The sequence below is a fragment of the Panulirus ornatus genome, chromosome 32 (assembly GCF_036320965.1).
Source record: "Panulirus ornatus isolate Po-2019 chromosome 32, ASM3632096v1, whole genome shotgun sequence".
NCBI lineage: Eukaryota > Metazoa > Arthropoda > Malacostraca > Decapoda > Palinuridae > Panulirus > Panulirus ornatus.
The window spans coordinates 26,943,035-26,969,183 of NC_092255.1; the positions used below are offsets into that span (position 1 = coordinate 26,943,035).

The following is a 26,149-nucleotide window of genomic DNA, read 5'->3' on the forward strand; positions in this document are numbered from 1 at the left end:
ATGTAAGGGTTAGGCCTGGTGCACACTACAGCACTACTTCCGGTCCGCTCACAGTTCGCTCTCGTTCTGGTTAGGTTATTACATGTATTTCAATGGGGGTATGCACACTATTGCCCACTGTTCGCTCTCTCCGATCCCAAGCAAGATATTCGACCAAGAACAAACTGGAGATTGAAATTTCCACATTACATGTAATATCAAATACAATAGACCGACCTCAAATTGTAAATTGCGTTCTCTGAATATACGTCGCATCCGTTTTCTCTAAGTGACCAAAAGTAAACATCCTTCATGTGCGAAATACGAAACTTGATTGTTTGTTTAACGTAGGCCACAGGAATATACTAAACAGCGATTCATTCCCTTGTAGAGGCAGCCTTTTGTATTACACTGTATTTCTTGATACTGTGTTAAGGATGTGGTATGTAACATGATTTATTACGTTTTATCCCTCAATTTCCCTATCCTCATCTCTGCCCTCCGTTGCTAATTTTTCTATAACAGGTGAAAAGAACAGAACAAGTTATAACTGTTTTCCGTTGCTTGAATTTTTATTTTATCACAGCCTACAAGGAAAATTCGATTAATCGGTGCAGTAGCTAAGTTTTTTTTTTTTAATTTGTTTGGGGGGTTCCTTTTATTGCTGTCGAAATGAATAAAGAACCCCAGAATATTTTATATTGCACGATATATTATGATTTGTTTATTGAACAAGGTTTGGTTTGGTCAGTAGTGGTTTATTTGGTTTGATTTTCTTTCTATATTTGATTTAACTGGAGCATAATAAACCTGGCACAAAAAAAGTTCCAAGGTTTTGATATTTCTGTAATTTGATTCTATTACAGTAAGTGACCAAAAATGAGATTTGATTTTGTAAGTGAAGAAAGGCATACTCGGAGAATTCACTTTTAGCCCCATTTTTTGTCAATAAACACAGTACCTGATTGCAGTTAAAGTGGTATGGATTGATGCTCAAACATTAGGCTTCCCATTAGATTTCGCTTATTCACAGTATTATTTTGTTTTTACATGAAACTGATATATAGGATGCAACATGTGATTAACTTTATGTGTTTAGAGTTGCTGATTGAAAAGAATTTTAGATAAGATTTTCACCATCTTTTCAGTTGGGTTAACAAACTAACTTTCATAGCCAGAAACTGCATTAAGAATTATGACTATAAGATTGGGAAATAATGATTCAATCTATCTCATAAGATGTAGTCACCTCTGTTTCACCCTTTTGATGACTTGAGAGTATTTGAGGTCTGGCATCAGTAAACTCCGTATATCACAGAAGCTTTAGAATGTTGAAATACTGTTGCAGTATTATAGAAGACTTGGTAAACTGATGAAATTTATATTTATATCAACAGTTTGATGGTTCTTAATAAGTATTCTGATTTTTTTTTCCCCTCCAACCTGACAGTGCAACACAATGCTTCCCAGTCTTTGGATAATGGTTGTTTTTCAAGTAAGGTGAGAAATGATTTCTCATGAAATGATAGACTTTATATATGAAAAAGTAGAAGAGCTAAGAAATAGGTGATGTAAGCCTTCACTTACTGCTTTTTGTGAACGCACATATCTAAGAAATGTTATGTTACTCAAGGTTCTGTGCATCTTGATATGTAAATTGATATTTAGATATTGATGTTGATTTTGAATGGGTTAGCATTACAGCTTCTTTAATTATTACTTTGGTCTGTAACATTCTTTATCTCTGTTTATTTTATAAAGTATATCGAGTTTAGGATATTTTCTCTTTGCAGGGGTTAAATTCAGAGCAAATTATTTAACTTAAAGGAAACTTGATCATCAGGGAAGTGCACCATGTCCCATTATGCAGCCGAGCAGCCTTCAAGATTTGTGAGTTGAAGATATTGTTCAGTTGTCTGCCTGAAATAGATTATGTGCTGTACATAATTTTGATATTTCTTTACAGATATGATTGATTTATGTAAATGTTTTCTTAATCATATAGAATGATCCCTCTCATAGAGTCATCATTGGTAGTTACAGCTATCACATATAACGGCACAGAATTTTTTAATGAAAATAGAAGGGTGTGTGATGTCACTTTGGCTAATTGATTTGTTTAGGTGAGGGAGTTGAATGTGGGAAGGTCTCGGAGAGTGGGGCAACTATGCACAAGTCTATGAGTGAAAGGGCCTGGGAAGTGAGTCAGTTCTTTGTTGTTGACATGGCACTTGAGGCAGATTTGAGCAAGAATTCACAAAAGTTGGCATCTGAGTTTGGGGAAAGTTGAGAGTAATTGTGAATAAAAGTAAGATTATTAGGTTTAGTATTACAAAAAGACAGGTAGGTTGGGATGTGAGTTGGAAAAGAGAAAACTTGAGAAACTGAAGCGTGTAAGTTTCCTTGGAGTGGGCATGGCAGCAAGTAGAACCATGGAAGCAGAAGCGACTCTTCAGGTGAATGACGGAGCTAAGGTTCTGGGAGGACTGAGGAATGTTTAGAAAGAGAGGTTTATCTGAGATGGCAAAATAGGGTATGTTTAAAGGTATAGTAGTCTCATTGATGTTATATGGGTGTGAAGCGAGGACAGTAAGTGGTGTAAGTAGGGTTGATTGAGAAAATATTTTTTATATTATACCTATTTGCCGTTTCCCACGTCATCAAGGTAGCGCCAGGAAACAGGCAAAGGACGGCCCATCCACTCATATACACCTATAAATACATGAATGCCCATACATGCACAAATATACATATCAACATATACACATATACTAAAACAGGCAAAGAACGGCCCATCCACTCATATACACCTATATATACATGAATGCCCATACATGCACAAATACATATACATATCAACATATACACATATACATACACATACTAAGACATATATGCGGGAGACAGCAAAAAAAAAATATATATATAGGATCATAGGGTGGGGGAGGGGGCGAAAATTCTGGGAGCCTTGAAGAATGTGTGGAAGTCGAGAACATTATCTCGGAAAGCAAAAATGGGTATGTTTGAAGGAATAGTGGTTCCAACAATGTTGTATGGTTGCGAGGCGTGGACTATGGATAGAGTTGTGCGCAGGAGGATGAATGTGCTGGAAATGAGATGTTTGAGGACAATGTGTGGTGTGAGGTGGTTTGATCGAGTAAGTAACGTAAGGGTAAGAGAGATGTGTGGAAATAAAAAGAGCGTGGTTGAGAGAGCAGAAGAGGGTGTTTTGAAATGGTTTGGGCACATGGAGAGAATGAGTGAGGAAAGATTGACCAAGAGGATATATGTGTCGGAGGTGGAGGGAACGAGGAGAAGAGGGAGACCAAATTGGAGGTGGAAAGATGGAGTGAAAAAGATTTTGTGTGATCGGGGCCTGAACATGCAGGAGGGTGAAAGGAGGGCAAAGAATAGAGTGAATTGGAGCGATGTGGTATACCAGGGTTGACGTGCTGTCAGTGGATTGAATCAAGGCATGTGTATGGGGGTGGGTTGGGCCATTTCTTTCGTCTGTTTCCTTGCGCTACCTCGCAAACGCGGGAGACAGCGACAAAGCAAAAAAAATATATATATATATATATATATATATATATATATATATTATCCCTGGGGATAGTGGAGAAAGAATACTTCCCACGTATTCCCTGCGTGTCGTAGAGGGCGACTAAAAGGGAAGGGAGCGGGGGGGCTGGAAATCCTCCCCTCTTTTTTTTTTCCAAAGGAAGGAACAGAGAAGGGGGCTGGATGAGGATGTTTCCTCAGAAGCCCAGTCCTCTGTTCTTAACGCTACCTCGCTGACGCGGGAAATGGCAAATAGTATGAAAGAAAAAGAAATATATATATATATATATATATATATATATATATATATATATATATATATATATATATATATATATATATACACACACACGTACATATTCATACTTGCTCTCCTTTATCCATTCCTGGCGCTACCCCAACCCACAGGAAACAGTATCGCTACCCCCCACTTCAGCGAGGTAGCTCCAGGAAAACGGACAAAAAAGGCCACATTCATTCACGCTCAATCTCTAACTGTCATGTGTAATGCACCGAAACCACAGTTCCCTATCCACATCCAAGCCCCACAAACACCATTTCAACCTATCATGAGACCCACCATGCCCAAGGCACAACTACCACACTGAAGGCAATGAGCACTTACCCTCTATTTGCCCCATGTTCACACCATAGAGATGCAGATACTACATTACTACAATTTATGACATATTGTCTGGCCTTGTGGATATTGCGGGCTCCTAGAGTGCTGCAGGAACCTTATAGAAGGGATGCTTTGGTAAGGAAAGTAAGATATGCTTTTGCCAACTCTCTGGTTGATTTTGTCTTTGTATTACATTATTCCAAGTGGCTTAACCTTTAAGAACGGTTGTGTGCTAGGTCTCAAGATGAATTATAGTATACACAAATAACAGGAATATGTAATAACCTCCATTGCCCTCATTTACCTTTTCATATAACTGATTTGAAGATAGATACATTTAATAATCAGGTAATTAGAGGTAATAATTCTAATCACATAGTAAGTTTCATGAGAATTAGAAGTGGATGATTTGAATACTGCTCTACAGTTGCAGATTTTTTAGACTGTTGTCTAAAAATAAGATGTTTTGATTCATATGAGATTGAAATTCTTGTATTGACAGAGGGATTGAAATGTAGAAGTTCGCACTATCCTGTTTTATTGACAGTGGATGTAAAGAGCAAAGTATTTTGAATTGATGCGATCTTGTGTATTGGCTGAGTGTGGTTATCAGATAATGAAATGTAACCAGATGTGTAAGAAAGAATTACTGTATTGTGAGAAGTTCAACTATGGAAAAATTTCTATTAAAGAGTGGAAATGTGTTTTTAAAAAAGAATATATTGCTTAAAGAATATTTTTGAAATGGATGAGGTATGTTTTGGCTGAGAGGATAAATTATATAAAGTTTACTTTTGAAATGGTTGGTGCATGTTGAATAAGGTGTGGTATAATGCAGTATGGAATAATGTTTATGTAGTGTGGTTTCTAATGGGGGGTAGGTAAGTTGTTGAAATGCTTAAATTCCTTGAGCTTATAGAAAACTGCACGATAAGGTTATTGGGGTTTAGTTAGATGGAAGACAAAAAAAATAAGTATTGCCTCTGAAACACATACCAAAATTTCCATCATATTTAGTGATACAGATTTGGAAAAATACTGCATGATCCTGCTGCAGTTTGCCTCATTAGGAAAGGTGTACAGAGAAATATATTTGAATATTCTAATTTAGGTTATAGTGATTCAAGACTTATGAGAGGAAATATGTATATGATTTAAACATGATTCTCTGCAGGTGTTTGGAGGAAGTGTGTTTAATGCCAAATGAATTGTACATGAAACTTCCTTGGACTTTGAAGGACCAACTTCTTAGTAAATTAACAAGAAGAGGCAGATGTAATGATGCTGTATTTTCATGGCTTCTTCACTCTCGTGTCACTGAGCTTGGTAAGAGATGGTCATTGGTTTTTGATACCTTATTTAATGTCAGGACATCTTTGCGGGGTCTAAACAGCTTCAAGATTATACTCCTTTTCATTAATTGACAATGATACACCCTTGCTGAAGGTGGGTTTTCTCTCGTATAACAATATGCAGGTAGAGTGCAGGAATGCCAATAGAGTGAATTGGAATGATGTAGTATACCGGGGTCAAAATGTATCAATGGACTGAACCAGGGCATGTGAAACGTCTGGGGTAAACCATGGAAAAGTCTGGATGTGGATTGGGAGCTGTGGTTTCGGTGCATTACACATAACAGCTAGAGACTGGATGTGAACGAATGTGGTCTTTTTGTCTCTTTTTCCTGATGCTGCCTTACTGAAGCAGGGGGTAGCGGTGCTGTTTCCTGTGGGGCAGGGTAGCGCCAGGAATGGATGAAGGCAAGCAAATATGAATATGTACATGTGTTTACATGTGTGTGTATGTATATATATGCATATGTTGATATGTATATGTGCATGTATGTGCATTTTTGTGTATATGTGTGTGGATGGGCCATTCTTTGTCTGTTTCCTGCTGCTACCTCACTGACATGGGAAATGGCGATTAAGCATAATAAATAGATTAATAAATAGATATTATTTATTATATGTTTAGTGTAATTTGTCATTGTCCCCCACGCTAGTGAGGCAGTGCAAGGAAACAGACGAAAGAATGGCCCAACCCACCCACATACACATGTATATACATACACATCCACACACACACACATGTACATACCTATACATTTCAACATATACATATATATACACATACACATAGATATGCATACATACACATGTACATAATTCATACTTGCTGCCTTTATTCATTCCCATCGCCAACCCGCCACACATGAAATGACACCCCCCTCCCCCTGCATGCGCTAGAGGTAGCACTGGGAAAAGACACAAAGGCTGCATTCGTTCACACTTTCTAGCTGTCATGTATAATGCACTGAAACCACAGCTCCCTTTCCACATCCAGGCCCCACAAAACTTTACGTGGTTTACACCAGACACTTCACATGCCCTGGTTCAATCCTTTGACAGCACGTTGACCCTGGTATACCACATCATTCCAATTCACTCTATTCCTTGCACATCTTTCACCCTCCTGCATGCTCAGGCCCTGATTGCTCAAAATCTTTTTCACTCCATCCTTCGACCTCCAATTTGGTCTCCCACTTCTCCTCGTCCCCTCCACCTCTGACACATATATCCTCTTCGTCAATCTTTCCGCACTCATTCTCTCCATGTGACCAAACCATTTCAATACACCCTCTTTTGCTCTCTCAACCACACTCTTTTTATTACCACACATCTCTCTTACCCTTTCATTTCTTACTCTATCAAACCACCTCACACCACATATTTTCCTCAAACGTCTCATTTCCAACACATCCACCCTCCTCCTCACAACCCTATCTATAGCCCACGCCTCACAACCATACAACATTGTTGGAACCAATATTCCTTCAAACATACCCATTTTTGCTTTCTGAGATAATGCAGGAAGTCAAGAGAAAGGTGCAAGAAGTGAAAAAGAGGACAAATGAGAGTTGGGGTGAGAGAGTATCATTGAATTTTAAGGAGAATAAAAAGATGTTTTGGAAGGAGGTAAATAAAGTGTGAAAGACAAGAGAACAAATGGGAACATCGGTGAAGGGGCTAATGGGGAGGTAATTACAAGTAGTGGTGATGTGAGAAGGAGATGGATTGAGTATTTTGAGGGTTTGTTGAATGTGTTAGATGATAGAGTAGCAGATATAGAGTGTTTTGGTCGAGGTGGTGTGCGAAGTGAGAGGGTCAGGGAGAATGATTTGGTAAACAGGGATGAGGTAGTGAAAGCTTTGCGGAAGATGAAAGCCAGCAAGGCGGCAGGTTTGGATGGTGTTGCAGTGGAAATTATTAAAAAGGGGGTGACTGTGTTGTTGACTGGTTGGTGAGGATATTCAGTGTATGTATGGCTCATGGTGAAGTGCCTGAGGATTGGCGAAATGCATGTATAGTGCCATTGTACAAAGGCAAAGGGGATAAAGGTGAGTGTTCAAATTACAGAAGTACAAGTTTATTAAGTATTCCTGGGAAATTATATGGGAAGGTATTGATTGAGAGTCAAGACATGTACAGAGCATCAGATTGGGGAAGAGCAGTGTGGTTTCAGAAGTGGTAGAGGATGTGTGGATCAGGTGTTTGCTTTGAAAAATGTATGTGAGAAATACTTAGAAAAACAAATGGATTTGTATGTAGCATTTATGGACTTGGAGAAGGCATCTGATGAGAGTCGATAGAGATGCTTTGTGGAAAGTGTGGGAAGCAAGTTGTTAGAAGCAGTGAAAAGTTTTTATCGAGGATGTAAGGCATGTGTACGTGTAGGAAGAGAGGAAAGTGATTGGTTCCCAGTGAATGTCAGTTTGCAGCAGGGGTGCGTGATGTCTCCATGGCTGTTTGATTTGTTTATGGTTTGGGTTGTTAGGGAGGTGAATGCAAGAGTTTTGGAGAGGGGCAAGTATGCAGCCTGTTGTGGATGGGAGGGCTTGGGAAGTGAGTCAGTTGTTGTTCACTGATGATACAGCGCTGGTGGCTGATTCGGGTGAGAAACTGCAGAAGCTGGTGACTGAGTTTGGTAAAGTGTGTGAAAGAAGAAAGCTGAGAGTAAATGTGAATAAGAGCAAGGTTATTAGGTACAGTAGGGTTGAGGGACAAGTCAGTTGGGAGGTAAGTTTGAATGGAGAAAAACTGGAGGAAGTGAAGTGTTTTAGATATCTGGGAGTGGATTTGGCAGCAGATGGAACCATGGAAGTGGAAGTGAGTCACGGGGTGGGGGAGGGGGCGAAAAAGGAATAAATATATGTATATATTTATTCATTTTACTTTGGTGCTGTCTCCCACGTTACCGAGGTAGCGCAAGGATGCAGACGAAAGAATGGCCCAACCCACCCACATACACATGTATATGCATAAATGCCCACACATGCACATATACATGCCTTTACATTTTAACGTATACATACATATACATACACAGACATGTATACACATGTACATTTTCGTCCCTGCTGCCTTCATCCATTCCCGTCACCACCCTGCCACACATGAAATGGCACCCCCCTCCCCCCACACGCGAGGTAGCGCTAGGAAAAGACAACAAAGGCCACATTCATTCACACTCATTCTCTATGCTATTTCGTGTATGATGGGTTGGTGACGGGAATGGATGAAGGCAGGAAGTATGGATATGTACATGTGTATATATGTATATGTCTGTGTATGCATGTGTATGTATTCATTGAAATGTATATGTATGTATATATGCGTGTCTGGATGTTTATTTATATACATGTGTATGTGGTTGTGTTGGGCCATTCCTCGTCTGTTTCCTTGTGCCACCTCGCTAACGCAGGAGATGGTGGTTAAGTATGATAAAAATTTAGAAAAATGAATAAAATATATATGAGTGAGGTGTTGCCAAGCTCTGCCTGCTTGAGTTTACATTGTGTGTTTAAAGTCATCTTTGGCAAGGCTTTATCGCTGGGAGTACAGTCTCATCAAAGAACCTATCTCTCAAAAGGAGTTTACATTTCTCTGCTACTGGAATTAGCATACCCTTGGATGGCAAGAGTTTTTAGAAGGGTCTTGGATAAATCTCTCAAAAGGAGTTTACATTTCTCTGTTACTGGAATTAGCATACCCTTGGACGGCAAGAATGTTTAGAAGGGTCCTGGGTAACACCAGAACGTTTTCATAAAAATTGGTTCGGGGGTGCTTAATGATAAGAAAATAAAGATAACATATTTTTATACTTAAATTACTCTTCTGCCTCATAAATCCCCTCTCTCTATCTCCTTCATTGCACAGGAACTTGGCCACATTCACTGTGTAGGATCACAGGTCAAGAAGTGTGGTGATGTCTGTGGGTGTGGAGTTACCACAGGACAATTAAGGGGTGAGTGTTCAGTGTCTTGATTGTGAAAGTTGTATCTTGCTCATGAGGGATCTTGTGATATGTTAAATTGATGTGTGTAATGTTAGAGATGAATGGTGTACAGAGTTTAGATGAAAAAGTGTAACTCATATGTTTTGGGCAGTGTAGTTTCAGATGGGTTTATTTATGGGGAATGGAGTTTAAGACTGAGTTGGGAGATAGTTGTTTAGTGCTTGATGGGTCTTTGTCAGTGTTTTTCTTTGGAGAGAGGGAAATTATGAACATAGGTTGTTGAGGTTAAAGGTAAGGGTAAGATTTTTTGTGTCTGCATGGGGTTTGTGATTGATTAAGGAGTGATATGAGTGTGAGGGCTCTAGTAACATTGCAAAGAAAGAACTGGGCACAAAGCATGTTGAGATGGGATTGTATTCGAAGAATTTTGGCTTTGTTGTGTATATATTAAATGTTTGTGATTGCCAAGCAGTCAATGATTGCTCTGAGCACTTTCTTTTTGGTGTGTGGTTTTTAGTTTGACATGTTTACTTTAGAAGGCTGGATGACTACACAGATGAGGCATTGTTTAGGGGTGATAATTATTTGTAAAACATGCTGAGGAATTTCTTTTCTAGTCAGGTTGGAAGATAATTTTTCACTTAAATCATTAAGCATGTGCTAAGGATACTTATAAGGAAATGAGTGGTTATATGAGCCTAATCCACCCCATGTAAGTATGTACATAGTGAAAAAACGATGGATAGAATTTTTAGGTAGATAATTAGACATATTAGCTCTTATACACACGGCATTTTGCATAATTGTCATTACACAGTTGAATATGCATAATTTTTTTTCTTGAATTCATGTTTAATCAAATCTTGAAATGGTCAGTTTTAAGATCATATATGGAATTTGCAGTGGTTATAGAAAAACCTTAATGCAGACTCCCATCTATTCCCTGTTTATCCTAATGGATGCTTGGCATTTTCATTCAAAATTTCAGTTTATGTATGTATTTTATTCTATTTTAATGAAAATCATACCAAAAGAAAGCTCAAATTATTTTCTTCAAGAATATGTACAAAATTAGTTTATGAAAATATTTATATCTGTATGAATAAGTGAGTTTTAGAAAGAAATAAAGTCATTTAGTAGGTTCACAGTTACATGATTTCATATTCATATTTCATTTACCTTTTGAGAAAATAGTGCTCACATTTTGAAAAATTATAAAAATACTTTACTTGTTATGGAGCATCTTACTGTTGCTCTCTGTAACAAACTTGGTTTGGAGAAAATAGGAAATATACTTCATATCCTGAAAGGTTCTGTAATTTGTCAATTGTGAGATGAACTGTAGATTCCTTTCTTCCTCGTGGCAGCACACATGTGCAAGCTATTTTGTGTGTGTGCTCTTGCCACAAATCAAACTATGGAATGAGATGTGGTGGGACAGGAATTCTCATTCTCCAAGTGGTATGAGGTGTCTTGGGTGTGTGCCCAAAATTTTTGATATGTTGTTGATTTTGATGTTTTTACAGATCTTCATGACTTGACATTTAGATTTTTTTTTTTTTTTTTTTTTTCTTTTTAACAGATCTTCGTGACTGTGTGATATCAAATGCTGCCCTTGAAAGTCTTGAGTTAACTACATGTTTGAAAATCTTGCATCTCCCAGAGCCACCAGTTGTTGACAAGTCACATTTTTCAGAGAACTGTAAGTGATGCACTGGAAATTTTACTCTTGCTTGTTTTCTGTGGTCTCTCATGCCATTCTGCAAATTCATGCTATGCATGAAGAGTTACTTTTCATAACATAATAAGTCATGTGTCATACCATTGACTAGTTTGTATTAAACTGCTCATATTCTTTGACTATATCTAATAAAGATTTTGGGTTTGAAAAATTTTTGGTCTTTATTGACAGTTTTTAATGGGTCAAGTATCAACTGTGTGTAGGTATTAGTATTTGGTGGACAACCACAGGCTAGGGAGGTATATTGTCAGATCTACCCACCTGGGTATTGGGAGGGTTGTTGATGGATGCATTGTGAGCCAGCACTTCAGTGGTTTCAAATTGCACTTATCTGACTTAGGTAGTTTTTTGTCTCACCATATTTTGTCTCACCAACACATGGATTGCTGGCATTCTGTCTACCAACACACAGTCTCTCTTTGTCACCCATAACACTTGACAACACTTAACTCACTCAGCTCATTCTTCATAACTCGAGATTTTCTTGCAGTGAGTACTATGTGCTAGTCCTTCCTTTTGGCAAAATAGTAGGAACAGTAGATGAAAGTAGCTGGTAGGAACATTTAAGCAGGAGCATTAGGGAGAAGTAGTAGGTAGGAACATTAAGCTGGAGCTTTAAGTAGAAGTAGTTGGTTGGAACATTAGGTAGGAGCCTTTGCAAACACTTCACTATACCCTCTGCCAGTGGCCTGTTAAGGGTGAGGCACTAAAGGCTAAGATGCATCACTGAAGTTTACTAGTTATGGAGACTTTGTTGCTTTAGCCACCCCTATGAGGGAGTTCCAGGAGGGAATAGCCATCAGAGGTATAGATAGATCAAGTATCATCTGTATAGACTTCCTGTCAAAAGATTGTTACAAATGTTTACAATGTGCATATTGAAACATGAAGTTATGTAAAAGACTAGCTTATTATAGAAAGGATAGAGAATAGTACTAAATAGAAATACATAAAAAAATTTTCAATGTGAAAATTGTATTAAATGGCCCAATACTTTACTTAGTTCTTTTTATAATATGCTGTTTATATATGAACAAGAATATAGTTTTTGTTTGTAAAATCTTTAAATTTGCTTGTAAAACATTGGTTATAGAAGTATCCAAGATAATGAAGACATTATCTGCATGGTCTGGGAAGTAAAAATGGTAGTTCATTGTAGACAGATATTATAGATTTTTCAGATGAAAACAAAATATATGAATGTAGATTCGTGAAAAACACTGGCAGAAGTTCAACAAGTATCTTGGAGTTATCTTTTTTAAAGTGATTTGAAATCTAAATAAAGGATGGTTGCTACTCACAGAGATATATTTGGTTTCTGTACAGCATAAGGGTTCATAATATCACATCAGACACATTATTGACCATGTATAACTCATTAGTAAGCCAACATTTCTTGTATGCATTACATTTCTGGTCTCCACATTATCCAAAAGAAGTAGGGTAGAGCTGTATGAGAAAGGGTTAAAGAAAATGAAATTATTCTCTACAAAAACATCATAGAGGTCAAGGATCCAGGTGATGGAGGTGAGCTATTTGAGAGGAGCATATGGTATGACCAGTGGAATGAGAAAAGAAGTGGATGGGTGTATGAGAGATTCATTATAACAGGGAATGTAAAGGGAATAAATTATGGAGTGGTAGAATGGGTGAAACATGATAATTTGAGGTGGTTTAGGCATGTGGAAAGAATGCAAAGGTAGAGTTTATAAGGGAAGTGTGAAAGGAAGATTACCTCTGACATAGGGAAATAGAATGGAAGAATACTGGAAGGAGAGGAATGGTAAAAGAATGCATGGAATGATGTGTGTGAGAGAAGCACAAAGGACAGGGATAAGTGGAGACTCTTTTGCTGAGGCCACCCCCTTGGTAGGAGTTTCCAGAGGGATCAGGCATCAAAGATATAGATAGATAGATAAACAATTTGTAGAGATGATGCAGCTGTTAGTTATATAAGTATGTGGGTGTAGATGTGAATCACAAAAATGTCTTAGCTATGACTCATGCCAAGATGTAGTTGTTAATGTATCTACTGTGGCAGAGGTCTCTATACCAGGCTCAAGGTCCTTATTGTTTTCATCATAGTTAGATAACTTAAGATTGTCAGCATGCTCGTCTCGAATTTCTTGAATTTCTGAATGATTGAGTTTGTACTTGTCTCCTCTTATCCTAATTGTAACTGGGGATTTGATTGCAACTGTCAGGTTAGGAGTTTCTTTACTAAGTACTTTTATCACCTGTGACCAGACTGAGTTATTCTGTTGTTCCTCCTTTAGCTTATCTTTATGTAGGGGAGGATGTTCAGTTATCAACTACATTGTTTTGTTTTCCAGGTACTGTATGTATTCTGTAGTTGGATTGAAATCCTGTATTGTCTTAGACCTTCTGACAATATGGTCTTGTGAAATATGGAGCTATCTTATTATTTTCTCCTCTAGCAATAAAGTTCATCAGCATTACTAAGTTACCTTTTCATATCTGTAAGGTCTAGCTAGCAAATTCTTGTGTCAGCTGTTGTGTTGCTACACCAAAGACTAAAAAGTGGCATTAGAAGTCTCTAGTTAACGAGAATATATTGCCATGACCACCCCCCTTGAGGGAGTTCCATTTGGAACACACATTAAAGATAGAAAATAGAATAGGTCCATGGTCATCCCAGCTTTTCATCCACCCATAGGGCTTGGTTGATAGAATGTGTGCCTGGCTCATGTTGGGGTGCGTGTGTGTATATATATTTTTTTATGATTATACATAATCGCTGTTTCCCGTGTCAGCGAGGTAGCGCCAGGAAACAGACGAAGAATGGCCCATCCACTAATGTATACCTAAATGTCCATATACATGCATATACATATCAACATATACATACATATACACATACACAGACATATGCATATATACACATGTACATATTCCTTGCCTTCATCCAATCCTGTTGTTACCCTGCCCCACAGGAAACAGCATCGCTACCCTCTGCTTCAGCGAGGTAGCACTGGGAGAAAAGACAAAAAAAAGGCCACATTCATTCACACACAGTCTCTAGCTGTCTTGCGCAATGCACTGAAACCACAGCTCCCTATCCACATCCAGGCTCCACACACCTTTCCATGGTTTGCCCCAGACGCTTCACATGCCCTGGTTCAGTCCATTGACAGCACGTTGACCCTGGTATACCTCATCATTTCAATTCACTCTATTCCTTGCATGCCTCTCACCCTCCTGTATGTTCAGCCCCTGATTACTCAAAATCTTTTTCACTCCATCCTTCCACCTCTAATGTGCTCTTCTGCTTCTCCTTGTTCCCTCCACCTCTGACACATATATCCTTTTTGTCCACCTTTCCTCACTCATTCTCTCCATACATCCACACCATTTCAACACCCTTTTTGCTCTCTCAGCCACAGTCTATTTATTTCCACACATCTCTCTTACCCTTTCATTACTTACTTGATCAAACCACCTCACACCACATTTTGTCCTCAAATATTTCATTTCCAACACATCCACCCTCCTCCGTACAACCCTATTTATAACCCATGTCTCACAACCATATGATATTGTTGGCACTAGTATTCCTTCAAACATACCCATTTCTGCTCTTTGAGATAGTGTTCTCTCCTTCCACACAATCTTCATTGCTTCCAGAACCTTCTCCCCCTCCTCCACCCTGTGACTCACTTCCATTGTTCCATCTGCTGCTAAGTCCACTCCCAGATATCTAAAGCACTTCACTTCCTTCAGTTTTTCTCCATTCAAATTTACATTCCAATTTACTTGTCCCTCAGCCCTGCTGAACCTCATAACCTTGCTCTTATTCACATTTACTCTCAACTTTTTCCTTTCTTACACTTTTCTAAACTCATTCACCAACTTCTGCAGTTTCTCACTCAAATCAGCCACCAGAGCTGTATTATCGGTGAACAACAAGTGACTCCTTTCTCAGGCCCTCTTTTCTCCAACAGACTGCATACTTGCCCTTCTCTCCAAAACTCTTTGCATTTACCTTCCTAACCACCCCATCTATAAACAAATTAAACAACCATGAGGACCATACACCACTGCTGCAGACTGACCTTCACTAGGTACCAATCACTCTCCTCTCCTCCTATTGTTACACATGCCTTACACCCTTGATAGAAATTTTTTCTGCTTCTAGCAGCTTACCTCCCACACCACATACTCTTAAACCTTCCACAAAGCATTTCTATCGACCCTATCATATGCCTTCTCCAGATCCATAAATGCTACATATGAATCCATTTGTTTTTCTAATTATTTCTCACACACATTCTTCAAGGCAAACAACTGATCCACACATTCTCTACCACTTCAGAAATGACACTACTCCTCCCCAGTCTAATGCTGTGTACATACCCTCATCCTCTCAGTCAATACCCTCCCATACAATTTTCCAGGAATACTCAACAAACTTATGCCTCTGTAGTTTGAATACTCACCTTTATCCCCTTTGCCTTTGTGCAATGGCACTATGCATGCATTCTGCCAATCCTAAGGCACTTCAGGATATCCATACATACATTGAATATCTTTACCAACCAATCAACAAGTCACCCCCTTTCTTAATGAATTCAACTGCAATACTATCCAAACCCACCGTCTTGCTGGATTTCATCTAACGCAAGGCTTTCACCACCTCTACTCTCTTAACCAAGCCATTCTCCCAGACCCTTCACTTCACACACTACCCCAATCAAAACACCCTACATCTGCCACTCTGTAATCAAACACATTCAACAAATCTTTAAGATACTCACTCCATCTCCTTCTCACTTCATCACTATCTGTTATCACTTCTCTCTTGCCCCCTCCACTGATATTCGTACTTGTTCTCTCGTCTTACACATGTTATTTACCTCCTTCCAAAACATCTTTTTACTCTCCCTGAGGTTTAATGATACTCTTTCTCCTCAACTCTAATTTACCCTCTTTTTCAACCCTTGCATCTTCCTCTTGATCTCCTGCTGCTTTCTTGTACATCTCCCGGTCATTTGCACTCCTTCCTTGCAAGTATCGTCCAAAAGCCTCTCAATTTTCTTTCACTAACAACTTCACTTCTTCATCCCAACGTTCACTACCCTTTCTAATCTACCCACCTCCCATGTTTCTCATGCCACATGCATCTTTTGCACATGCCATCACTGCATCCCTAAATACAACCCATTCCTCGCCCACTCCCTTGATTTGGGTTTCAGTTGCCAGTGTTATCTTACCTAACATGAAAGACATGAAAGAGTTTATTATTACCTCTCACTAAGGTTCCATAAACCAGAATAAAAGATAAAGTTCCTCAATTTCTTCAGTAAGGGTTCGTGTTAGTAAGCAGGTTATTTAGCATGTTTCCAAGTTCAGATTTTTTCTCTTTCTGCTACTATCTTTACATATGAATGCATACATATGCCATATGGGTTTAGGTACTCCTTTCTCTAAATGCATTTGATACCTGTTTCCACGTTCAGATTCTCTCTCTTTCTATTTCTGGTACTATCTTTAAATGTAAGTGCATACACATGCCAAATGGGTTTAGGTGCTCCTTTCTCTAAAGGCCTGAGAGACTGATTTAACTTTGCTGTCAATGAATGAATTGCTGTTGTGTTATGTTCATGCATAATCATTTACTTGCATTCATTAGATTTCTCTTAACAAATGGCCTTTTTTTCAGCTCTGATTCGATTAGGGGAAAGGAAACCAAATTTAAGAGTGGTTGCTCTCAGTGGTCTTTCTGGAGTGACAGATCGTGTCATTGGATCATTAGTAGGTGGTTGTCCACAGCTGGAGGAGCTACACATTTCATCTACAGCTATCACAAACCATGCTCTAATTGCTCTAGCAAATTTAACACAGCTTGTTAGTTTGAATATTGCTAAAACACAGGTATTTATGATTATATGTGTTCAGCTTTTCCATTTTAGCATCTTTATTATATCTATGGTACATGAATAGTTGTCTCTAAAGTCTCCAGTCTATATGAACAGTGTGATTTTTGTAGTTTTAACTTAATTTTCTAGCATAGATTAGTCTGTAGATGATTAGATTAGTAATGGATGATTAATGAAAGACATATTTTGACTACTGATCATATTTACTGCAGGATGAGAAAAATTGATTACACAAAAAGGAGGAAAACCCTTCCAAAGGACTGGTCATTTTATCATTCGGTTGTAGGGTACTGAACATGTGCTTACATGTTGTTGTAGGAAGAATTAGCTAATGAGAGATATGAAGCTTGAAGTTGAATAATATTGTGGATAGAGAATATAGATGATATAATGAAGCGTAGGAAAAATTTGGAAAAAGTACTGTGAATGTAATAGGAAAGATCTGTGTTTTTAGACAAACATCCTCCCCCCCCAAAAAAAAAAAAGATAGCATGATGGGATTGAAATGTAAGAATGGGAGAATGAAGAAAGCAAGAACTTATCCAAGTATGATACATCTGAGAGGAATAAATGAAGCAGTTTTAAGATTGAAAAGATTGATATAAAGCAGCATAGAAATAAGCAGTTACATAAGAACTATGGAAAGAAAGTAGATAAGGTTTTGGGATTATTACTCTGGATTACAAAACTCAGTTAAAGTAAAGGGGTGTATTGGAATAGTACCAAAAGGTAATTGAAGAAAATTTTTAGTTGAGATGATTTCTGTGCTTAAGCAGAGGGTTGAAATTTGAATGATAGACTGTTTCAAGCTGATTTTGTATGAAGTAAAGAGGACAAATTGGTGATATATGGTATGGTATCCCTGGGGATAGGGGAGAAAGAATACTGCCCTCATATTTCCCGCGTGTCATGTTGCTCCTACCACTTTGCCGAAAGGCAGGGCTGATACATAGTGTTCACTGAAAGAAAATCTAGAGTTACAAGGAATGAGTTGTGTGAGTTAACTGGTGTCAAGCATTATGTGTGACAAGGAGAGATTGTATGTTTGTTGACAGACTACCAGCAAAAAGAGAAGACAGCTACCTGGGTTAAAGGAGTGCACCTTGATAACCATTTAAATGCTGGTTCATTGTTCACCAGTGACTAAGTCTCCCTATATCCAGATGGGTTGTACCAGTAATATACCTCCCTGGTCAGTGGCTGCTTACCAACTACTACTGTTATAGTCACACATTGTAGCATGGAAGTTGAGAACATCATATATGATATGCTAGTTAGAAAAAGTGATCATGTAATGCTCTGGTTTGATTGTATGGTAAATTAGGCTTTAAATGGAGCAGAAATGAGATTAGACTCAAAGAGAAGGTCTAATCGAGGAAATTACACAAATTAAGAATTTCTATCGTAATGTGAATGGGAAATGGAGTTAGTACTAGTCAGAAACCAGGGCATTGTGGTGGAAGGCTCTTTAAAATTTACAATGAAGGGGTAGGAACATGGATAACTTTTACCCCAAAGAGAAAGGGGAAGTTGAGAAAATGGGAGGGGTGGTTCAGTAAAAGATGTCAAAAAATAAGCTTAGTGACATTCTTTGGTAGAGGTACAGGTAGCAGTACAGAGAGCCAGTATTTATAGGGTGTAAGGGAGTAAGAAATGAGTGTAGCAGGATGACAAAAAAGAAACAGAGAAACTTTGAAAAGAATGTTGTGGACAAGGTAAGGGATAATCCAAAACGTTTCCTTGAATTCATTAGGAGTATATTAGCAGTTAAAGAGGAGCTAGTCAGGTTAAAGGACTCAGCTGTAGGGGATGATTTAAGAATATGTATGTAACTGAATGACAAGTTCGAAAATGTCAGTAGATTCATTTTGTAACTGCTTGTCTCTGTTAATCACTACATAATTTTTTCTTTTTCTTTTCAGGTTAGTGATTTAGGGATCCAGCAGTTAGTTGGTGGAGGAGTTGGCCATAGTTTACGCGAATTACGTATTGATGGTTGTGCCCGTCTTACTGATGATAGTATTGAATCCATTTGTCATTGCTGCTCTCATCTCAGCATTCTGTGTTTCCATCACTGTCCCAGACTATCAGGTGTGTTACTGCTGCCCATTTCTCTCTAACATTAATTTATCAGTAGTAAGCTAAGTGCTATACTCAACAGGATTTTTCATACAATAGCTTTGTACAAAATAAACAGAACCATTTATAATTAGGTAATGTGTGGCTCTCACTGTTGTTTAGAGATAAGCATGTTCAGTGTTGTCCATTTTACATATACGTTCAGACTTCACTATTCCTTGTCAATTTATAGCTTTCTGGTAAATCTGCTGTTGAGAGATTTACAAGCATAAAGTAGTCATCAAAAGTCATGAGAATTAAAATAGATTTGCTTTTTTTTCCATGATTTTCTTAAGAAGTGATATCATGTAATAAAGAAGAGCTTACAGTGTGCAAATACACACACAAAACTTGTAATGAATGCTTTTATCAATGTTACTCGAGCAAGCATAGCTATGAACTTCTTGAAGATATATGATTAAGCTGTCATAAAGAAACAGCAGTGGAATTAGTTAAGGAAAATTATTTTGAGCATAAGATCATCACCATGTCTGCCAGAAAGAGACTGTGTGAAAGGGACATCGAGGATTTTGAACGTAGAATAGAAAGAGGTGAAAAACAACAAAGAATGAAAGAACTGTGGCTTAGGAATGGCGAAGCTGTCACTGATGATACAGAAAGATCAAAAGTTACTGCTAATGAGTAAGGAGAATAAGGAACGTTAGGATGAATTGAGAGAATACGATTGTAAATCTCAGATACTACAAGAATTGATAGGGAAAACAGAGAAAAGAGAATACAAGTAGTGTTGATTATAGCTGTGCTTATACAAAATGGTCAAGAGGAACCATTTTGGAAGATTGAAAGAAGTCAATGAAAGCACCAACAGCAGAAGGCACAGACTTTCTAAGAGAATGAGGGACAAAGATCAAGGAACAGTATGGAGGCTAAGGAAGAGAGTGTACTTATTAGAGCAAATAGATTTGGGGTTATAACTGAAACACTGATCTTAAGATTTGTAAGATAAAAAGAAAAAAATAGCAAATTGTTGACTTTTTACAAAGGCAGAATTAGCTAATTGTGAGACAGCACAGCTTAAGAGAAAGGAAATCATGTGAAACAAACTTCTTAGTTTTTTCAAGAGAGTGAGCTCTGTCTTAGACAAGAGGGAAGGTTAGTTAGAATGTTTGTATCTAGACTCCCAGAAGGCATTCGACATTGTACCGCATAGGAGGCTGATTAAGAAGCTGAATCAACATACAGAATAGAGACTCCCTCAAAGGAACCTTTTCAGAATAGGCTGGGGTCACCAGTGGAGTACCAAAAGGTTTTGTAATGAGACCATTACTTTTTTTAATTTCTGTACATGTTTGCTTATGATGCAAAGGTCATGAGGGAAATGGAAAGCATGGAGGACTGCATCAACTTACAAGGAGACACTGACAGACTCCAAAGTTGGTCTGTTATGTGGATGATACAGTTCATCCTGAGTAAATGTGGAGTAATGAGGAAGTCACAGTGAAAGAAGTTTAGTAATCTAGCCAGAAGCAAGCTGCAGGAATCTGCATTTGAGAGAAAGACGTGGGAGTCACCATCACCCAAATCTGTCACCAGAATCCCACTTTGGGAGAATGGTTAAGGAAAACAAGTTTCTGTCACCAAATATTAGTATTGAACACAAGTTAATGATTAAGGATATATTTAGCAAGCTGTTCACTTTTTACATAAAGCCAAAACTAGAATATGCTTCTCAAGTTTGGGCACTCCAGATAAAGAAGCACATAGAACTAATGGAAAAAGTTCAAATGAGAACAACAAAGGTGGAACAAAGATGGTAAAGGAATTAAGTATGCTGAGTTACAAGGAATGGATAGAGGCCTCAAGGTTACCATCTTGGGAGAGAAAAAAAGATATAACATTTTGACAACTTCCAGTTTTCAAAACGGATTGATGATGGAGACAATAGACAATTGTTTGAGAGATAGAGGGATTGAACAACCAGTGGACATAGCATGTAATCAAATAAGAAACTTCTTAAGAAAGATGTGAAGAAATATTCTTGATAGAATTTAAGTGGTAGTTGAATGGAACAGAATGAATGAAGGCATGTCAAATGCAGAACGAGCACAGAACTTGAAAGTGTATGATAACAGATTTATAAGGGCATGAATTTAAAAAGCAGAGAGGAAATCTGTGATGATGTCTGAAAATACATTAGGGTTTAGGATGTGAATTGATGAGAAGAGGAGGAATTGAAATATTATGATAGTGATAAAGAAATATGATTTGATGTCAGGTTTTGAAGTAAGTAGATTCATGAAAATATTAGTATGGAATGGGACAGAAGTATCAGATTGATAGAATAAGAAAATATAGAAGAAATTTTTACATAATGCATAAGAAAGTAAGGTTTCAAGAGTTGATCAGGTACTTATGGAAATTCTGAGAGGGTGTGATTTCACTTCAGCTTATTTATGTAGTGTGCATGTCATCATCTACCAAAAACAGAATTTCAGAGGGCATGGTGTGCATGAAGTGAATGTTGCAGAAGGAAAAAATGTGCAATTGAGAAATAGAGTTCTGTACGGTAGAATGAAAGTATCTATTATTACACCGTATGTATGCTGGATGAGAAAAGTATCGGTTCACAATGGATCTGATGCCTTCCATATAATGATTCAACGAGCTCTTGATGTTGTGGGAGGGTTGATGTGCTTGGTTGTGGTTGGTCCATCAGGCTTGAACCAAACAGTGTTGTGGAACCTGAGATAAGGTTCACAGTTTCATTACTCGATTCACAGAACACGCCACAATGTGGCATTTCAGCTAACATAGTCATTGTCGGCCACCAATGTCATGGTCATGCCAGTCTTGATAGAAACCTCACAGGCAACACATGAGTGTACAGTGTTTGTGATATTCTCTGGCAGCTTAAATTTTTACCAAAACACAACAGCATCGTGGATTTGGCAGCATACCAAAATAGGTGCTACAGACAACTGTCCATAAGTAATTTACAGGATATGTTGATAATAGCTGATATGGCACTTCCTTCTGACATCAGGGCTACCAACATTTAGCGGGTCTTACACAAATTTCTCAATATCTGTTGGACCGTGTCATGATGTTTCACACTTACTGAGCACAGATACTTTTTTACTGAATGAACATAAAGGGATATATAGAAATAAGCTAAAGAATTATGAAACATAAGCATAGTGAATTTAGAAAGTATGATAATTGATGATAGGTGAAAGGGATGGTTTAGGATGAATATAGTGTAATATAAGATAGGATGTTGGGTAGGAAGGATTTAGTTTTGCTGACTACATAGTGAGATTTTATTTATTTATTTATTATACTTTGTCACTGTCTCCCACGTTAGCGAGGTAGCGCAAGGAAACAGACAAGAGAATGGCCCAACCCACCCACATACTCATGTATGTACATCCATGTCCACACATTCACATATACATACTTATATATTTCAACTTATACATATATATATATATACATACACAGACATATACAAGTATACACATGTACATAATTCATACTTGCTGCCTTTATTCATTCCCGTCGCCACCCCGCCACACATGAAATGACAACCCCTTCCCCCCTGCATGCATACAAGGTAGCGCTAGGAAAAGACAACAAAGGCCACATTTGTTCACACTCAGTCTCTAACTGTCATGTATAATGCACCGAAACCACAGCTCCCTTTCCACATCCAGGCCCCACAAAACTTTCCATGGTTTACCCCGGATGCTTCACATGCCCTGGTTCAATCCATTGACAGCACATCGACCCCAGTATACCACATCATTCCAATTCACTCTTTTCCTTGCATGCCTTTCACCCTCCTGCATGTTCAGGCCCCGATTGCTCAAAATCTTTTTCACTCCATCCCCCGCCACACATGAAATGACAACCCCTTCCCCCCTGCATGCATACAAGGTAGCGCTAGGAAAAGACAACAAAGGCCACATTTGTTCACACTCAGTCTCTAACTGTCATGTATAATGCACCGAAACCACAGCTCCCTTTCCACATCCAGGCCCCACAAAACTTTCCATGGTTTACCCCGGATGCTTCACATGCCCTGGTTCAATCCATTGACAGCACATCGACCCCAGTATACCACATCATTCCAATTCACTCTTTTCCTTGCATGCCTTTCACCCTCCTGCATGTTCAGGCCCCGATTGCTCAAAATCTTTTTCACTCCATCCTTCCACCTCCAATTTGGTCCTCCACTTCTCGTTCCCTCCACCTCTGACGCATATATCCTCTTTGTCAATCTTTCCTCACTCATTCTGTCCACGTGATCAAACCATTTCATAACAGCCTCTTCTGCTCTCTCAACCACACTCTTTTTATTACCACACATCTCTCTTACCCTATTATTATTTACTCTATCAAACCACCTCACACCACATATTGTCCTCAAAAATCTCATTTCCAACACACCCACCCTCCTCCTCACAACCCTGTTTATTCATTCCCGTCGCCACCCCGCCACACATGAAATGACAACCCCTTCCCCCCTGCATGCATACAAGGTAGCGCTAGGAAAAGACAACAAAGGCCACATTTGTTCACACTCAGTCTCTAACTGTCATGTATAATGCACCGAAACCACAGCTCCCTTTCCACATCCAGGCCCCACAAAACTTTCCATGGTTTACCCCGGATGCTTCACATGCCCTGGTTCAATCCATTGACAGCACATCGACCCCAGTATACCACATCATTCCAATTCACTCTTTTCCTTGCATGCCTTTCACCCTCCTGCATGTTCAGGCCCCGATTGCTCAAAATCTTTTTCACTCCATCCTTCCACCTCCAATTTGGTCCTCCACTTCTCGTTCCCTCCACCTCTGACGCATATATCCTCTTTGTCAATCTTTCCTCACTCATTCTGTCCACGTGATCAAACCATTTCATAACAGCCTCTTCTGCTCTCTCAACCACACTCTTTTTATTACCACACATCTCTCTTACCCTATTATTATTTACTCTATCAAACCACCTCACACCACATATTGTCCTCAAAAATCTCATTTCCAACACACCCACCCTCCTCCTCACAACCCTGTCTATAGCCCTCATCTCGCAACCTTATAACATTGTTGGAACCCCTATTCCTTCAAACATACCCATTTTTGCTTTCCGAGATAATATTCTCACCTTCCACACATTTTTCAACATTCCCAGAACTTTCTCCCTCTATCCCACCGTGAGTCACTTCTGCTTCCATCATTCCATCCGCTGCCAAATCCACTCCCAGATATCTAAAACACTTCACTTCCTCCAGTTTTTCTCCATTCAAACTTACCTCCCAAATGACTTGTCCCTCAACCCTACTGTACCTAATAACCGTGCTCTTATTCACATTTACTCTCAACTTTCTTTTGTCACACACTTTACCAAACTCAGTCACCAGCTTCTGCAGTTTCTCACCTGAATCAGCCACCAGCGCTGTATCATCAGCGAACAACAACAGACTCACTTCCCAAGCCCTCTCATCCACAACAGACTGCATACTTGCCCCTCTCTCCAAAAACTCTTGCATACACCTCCCTAACAACCCCATCCATAAACAAATTAAACAACCATGGAGACATCACGCACCCCTGCTGCAGACTGACATTCACTGAGAACGAATCGCTTTCCTCTCTTCCTACTCATACACACAGTGAGATATGTTAACGTATTAGTTTTTCAGACTTTTCAAGATTTCAGACACATAGCATGGATGCTGAAAAGAGCTCACTTGAAGTTATACTAATTTTGATGTAGGCACAGTAAAGCCAAGTTGGAATACAGTCTGTTTTTATCTGACTTATCCACTTTTCAGACCGTTCTCGAGAGTTAGTGGTTGAACACATGGCAAGGAGGATGAAGCAGCTTACTTGGTCAGCATACTGATTTGTTAGAGTGTAATTTAGATACTAAAGAAACAGTTTAAAGTGTCATTTGTTGTCTCAAACTTGAAACCATAAAATGCGTCAGCTGAAAGTCAGTTTATAACTGTTCTTTGTTTACTGTTTGCTTTGTAAATGATGATGCTAAATAGAGAATCTTCCCATTTATCTTTTTATGTCATCTGTTTTCTCTATTTGCTGATGAAAGATAGAGATATGCTTATTACCTGTCTTGGTAATAACCAGTATAGAATTCTAAAAAGAAGCCTGACTCCCTCACAGAATGGTATCATCCTCATCTTGCCACTGAATACTTCCAGGTTTTGAGCCAAGAAGGCATAACCACCAATGCTGTACATTAGCTTGACAAAGTAACACTTAACCTTGCCTCCTTGAGGTGGTAGCACACTGATCTGCATGCAGCATACCATCTATTTCTTTTGTTTTATATTTTTTTCCTTTGTAATAACATCAAATAACCAAGTGAGGCTGACTAACATCATCAGAAAGCAAGGATAATTTTTGGCAAGGCTTTTGTGAATATATCTTTTTCTGTACTTATCAAAAAATTAAGAACAAAGCATTAAAGGATGTAGGGAAATGCTATTTCAGTATCAGGGTGGTAGATGATTGGAACAAGCAAATTGACAAGGTGAATGCTGGCAGCATACAGAATTTTAAGAAGCTGACTGATAGCAGAGAAAAAATCAAGAGATGGGGTATTAAGGTAAATTACTCTTGATTGAATTATGTTGCTTTGGAATGTGAGATAAAGCCACTCTTTTACATAAGCTACTTCAGGCAAAGATGAAAGAAGCCTCTGTATGGTTTGATTATCTGCCCGATGTGAAATACATTTGAAACAAATGACCTTTTTTTTTTTGCAGTTTCAGTGATATGGAAATAATAAGAAAGATTCTGTTAAAGAACTGAACATCAAAATCATGAAGGAACATTATAGTCGAGGAATTTTAGGTGAAGAATTGGGAAGATGTTGGGTAAACCTGATTGTTTTAGCCTTAACCACACTATCCATATGTAATATGATTTTATACATTGAGACCAC

The 26,149-nt window shown here is 38.5% G+C and overlaps 1 protein-coding gene across 2 annotated transcripts; it reads left to right on the forward strand.

The window, feature by feature from the left end:
* The first annotated feature begins 183 nt into the window (after positions 1–183).
* LOC139759228 (protein AMN1 homolog) lies at positions 184–25,134 on the forward strand. 2 transcript variants are annotated; one of them, XM_071681319.1, is made up of 7 exons: positions 184–421; positions 1,773–1,869; positions 5,337–5,488; positions 11,043–11,162; positions 16,882–17,093; positions 19,021–19,189; positions 25,017–25,134. In XM_071681319.1, exons 2-7 carry the CDS (start codon positions 1,844–1,846, stop codon positions 25,085–25,087), a joined length of 750 nt encoding a protein of 249 aa, XP_071537420.1. In that variant the 5' UTR covers positions 184–421; positions 1,773–1,843; the 3' UTR covers positions 25,088–25,134. The 2 variants fall into 2 exon arrangements, with proteins under 2 accessions (XP_071537420.1, XP_071537421.1); XM_071681320.1 differs by lacking the exon at positions 184–421 and adding an exon at positions 9,382–9,469.
* Positions 25,135–26,149: the final 1,015 nt, after the last annotated feature.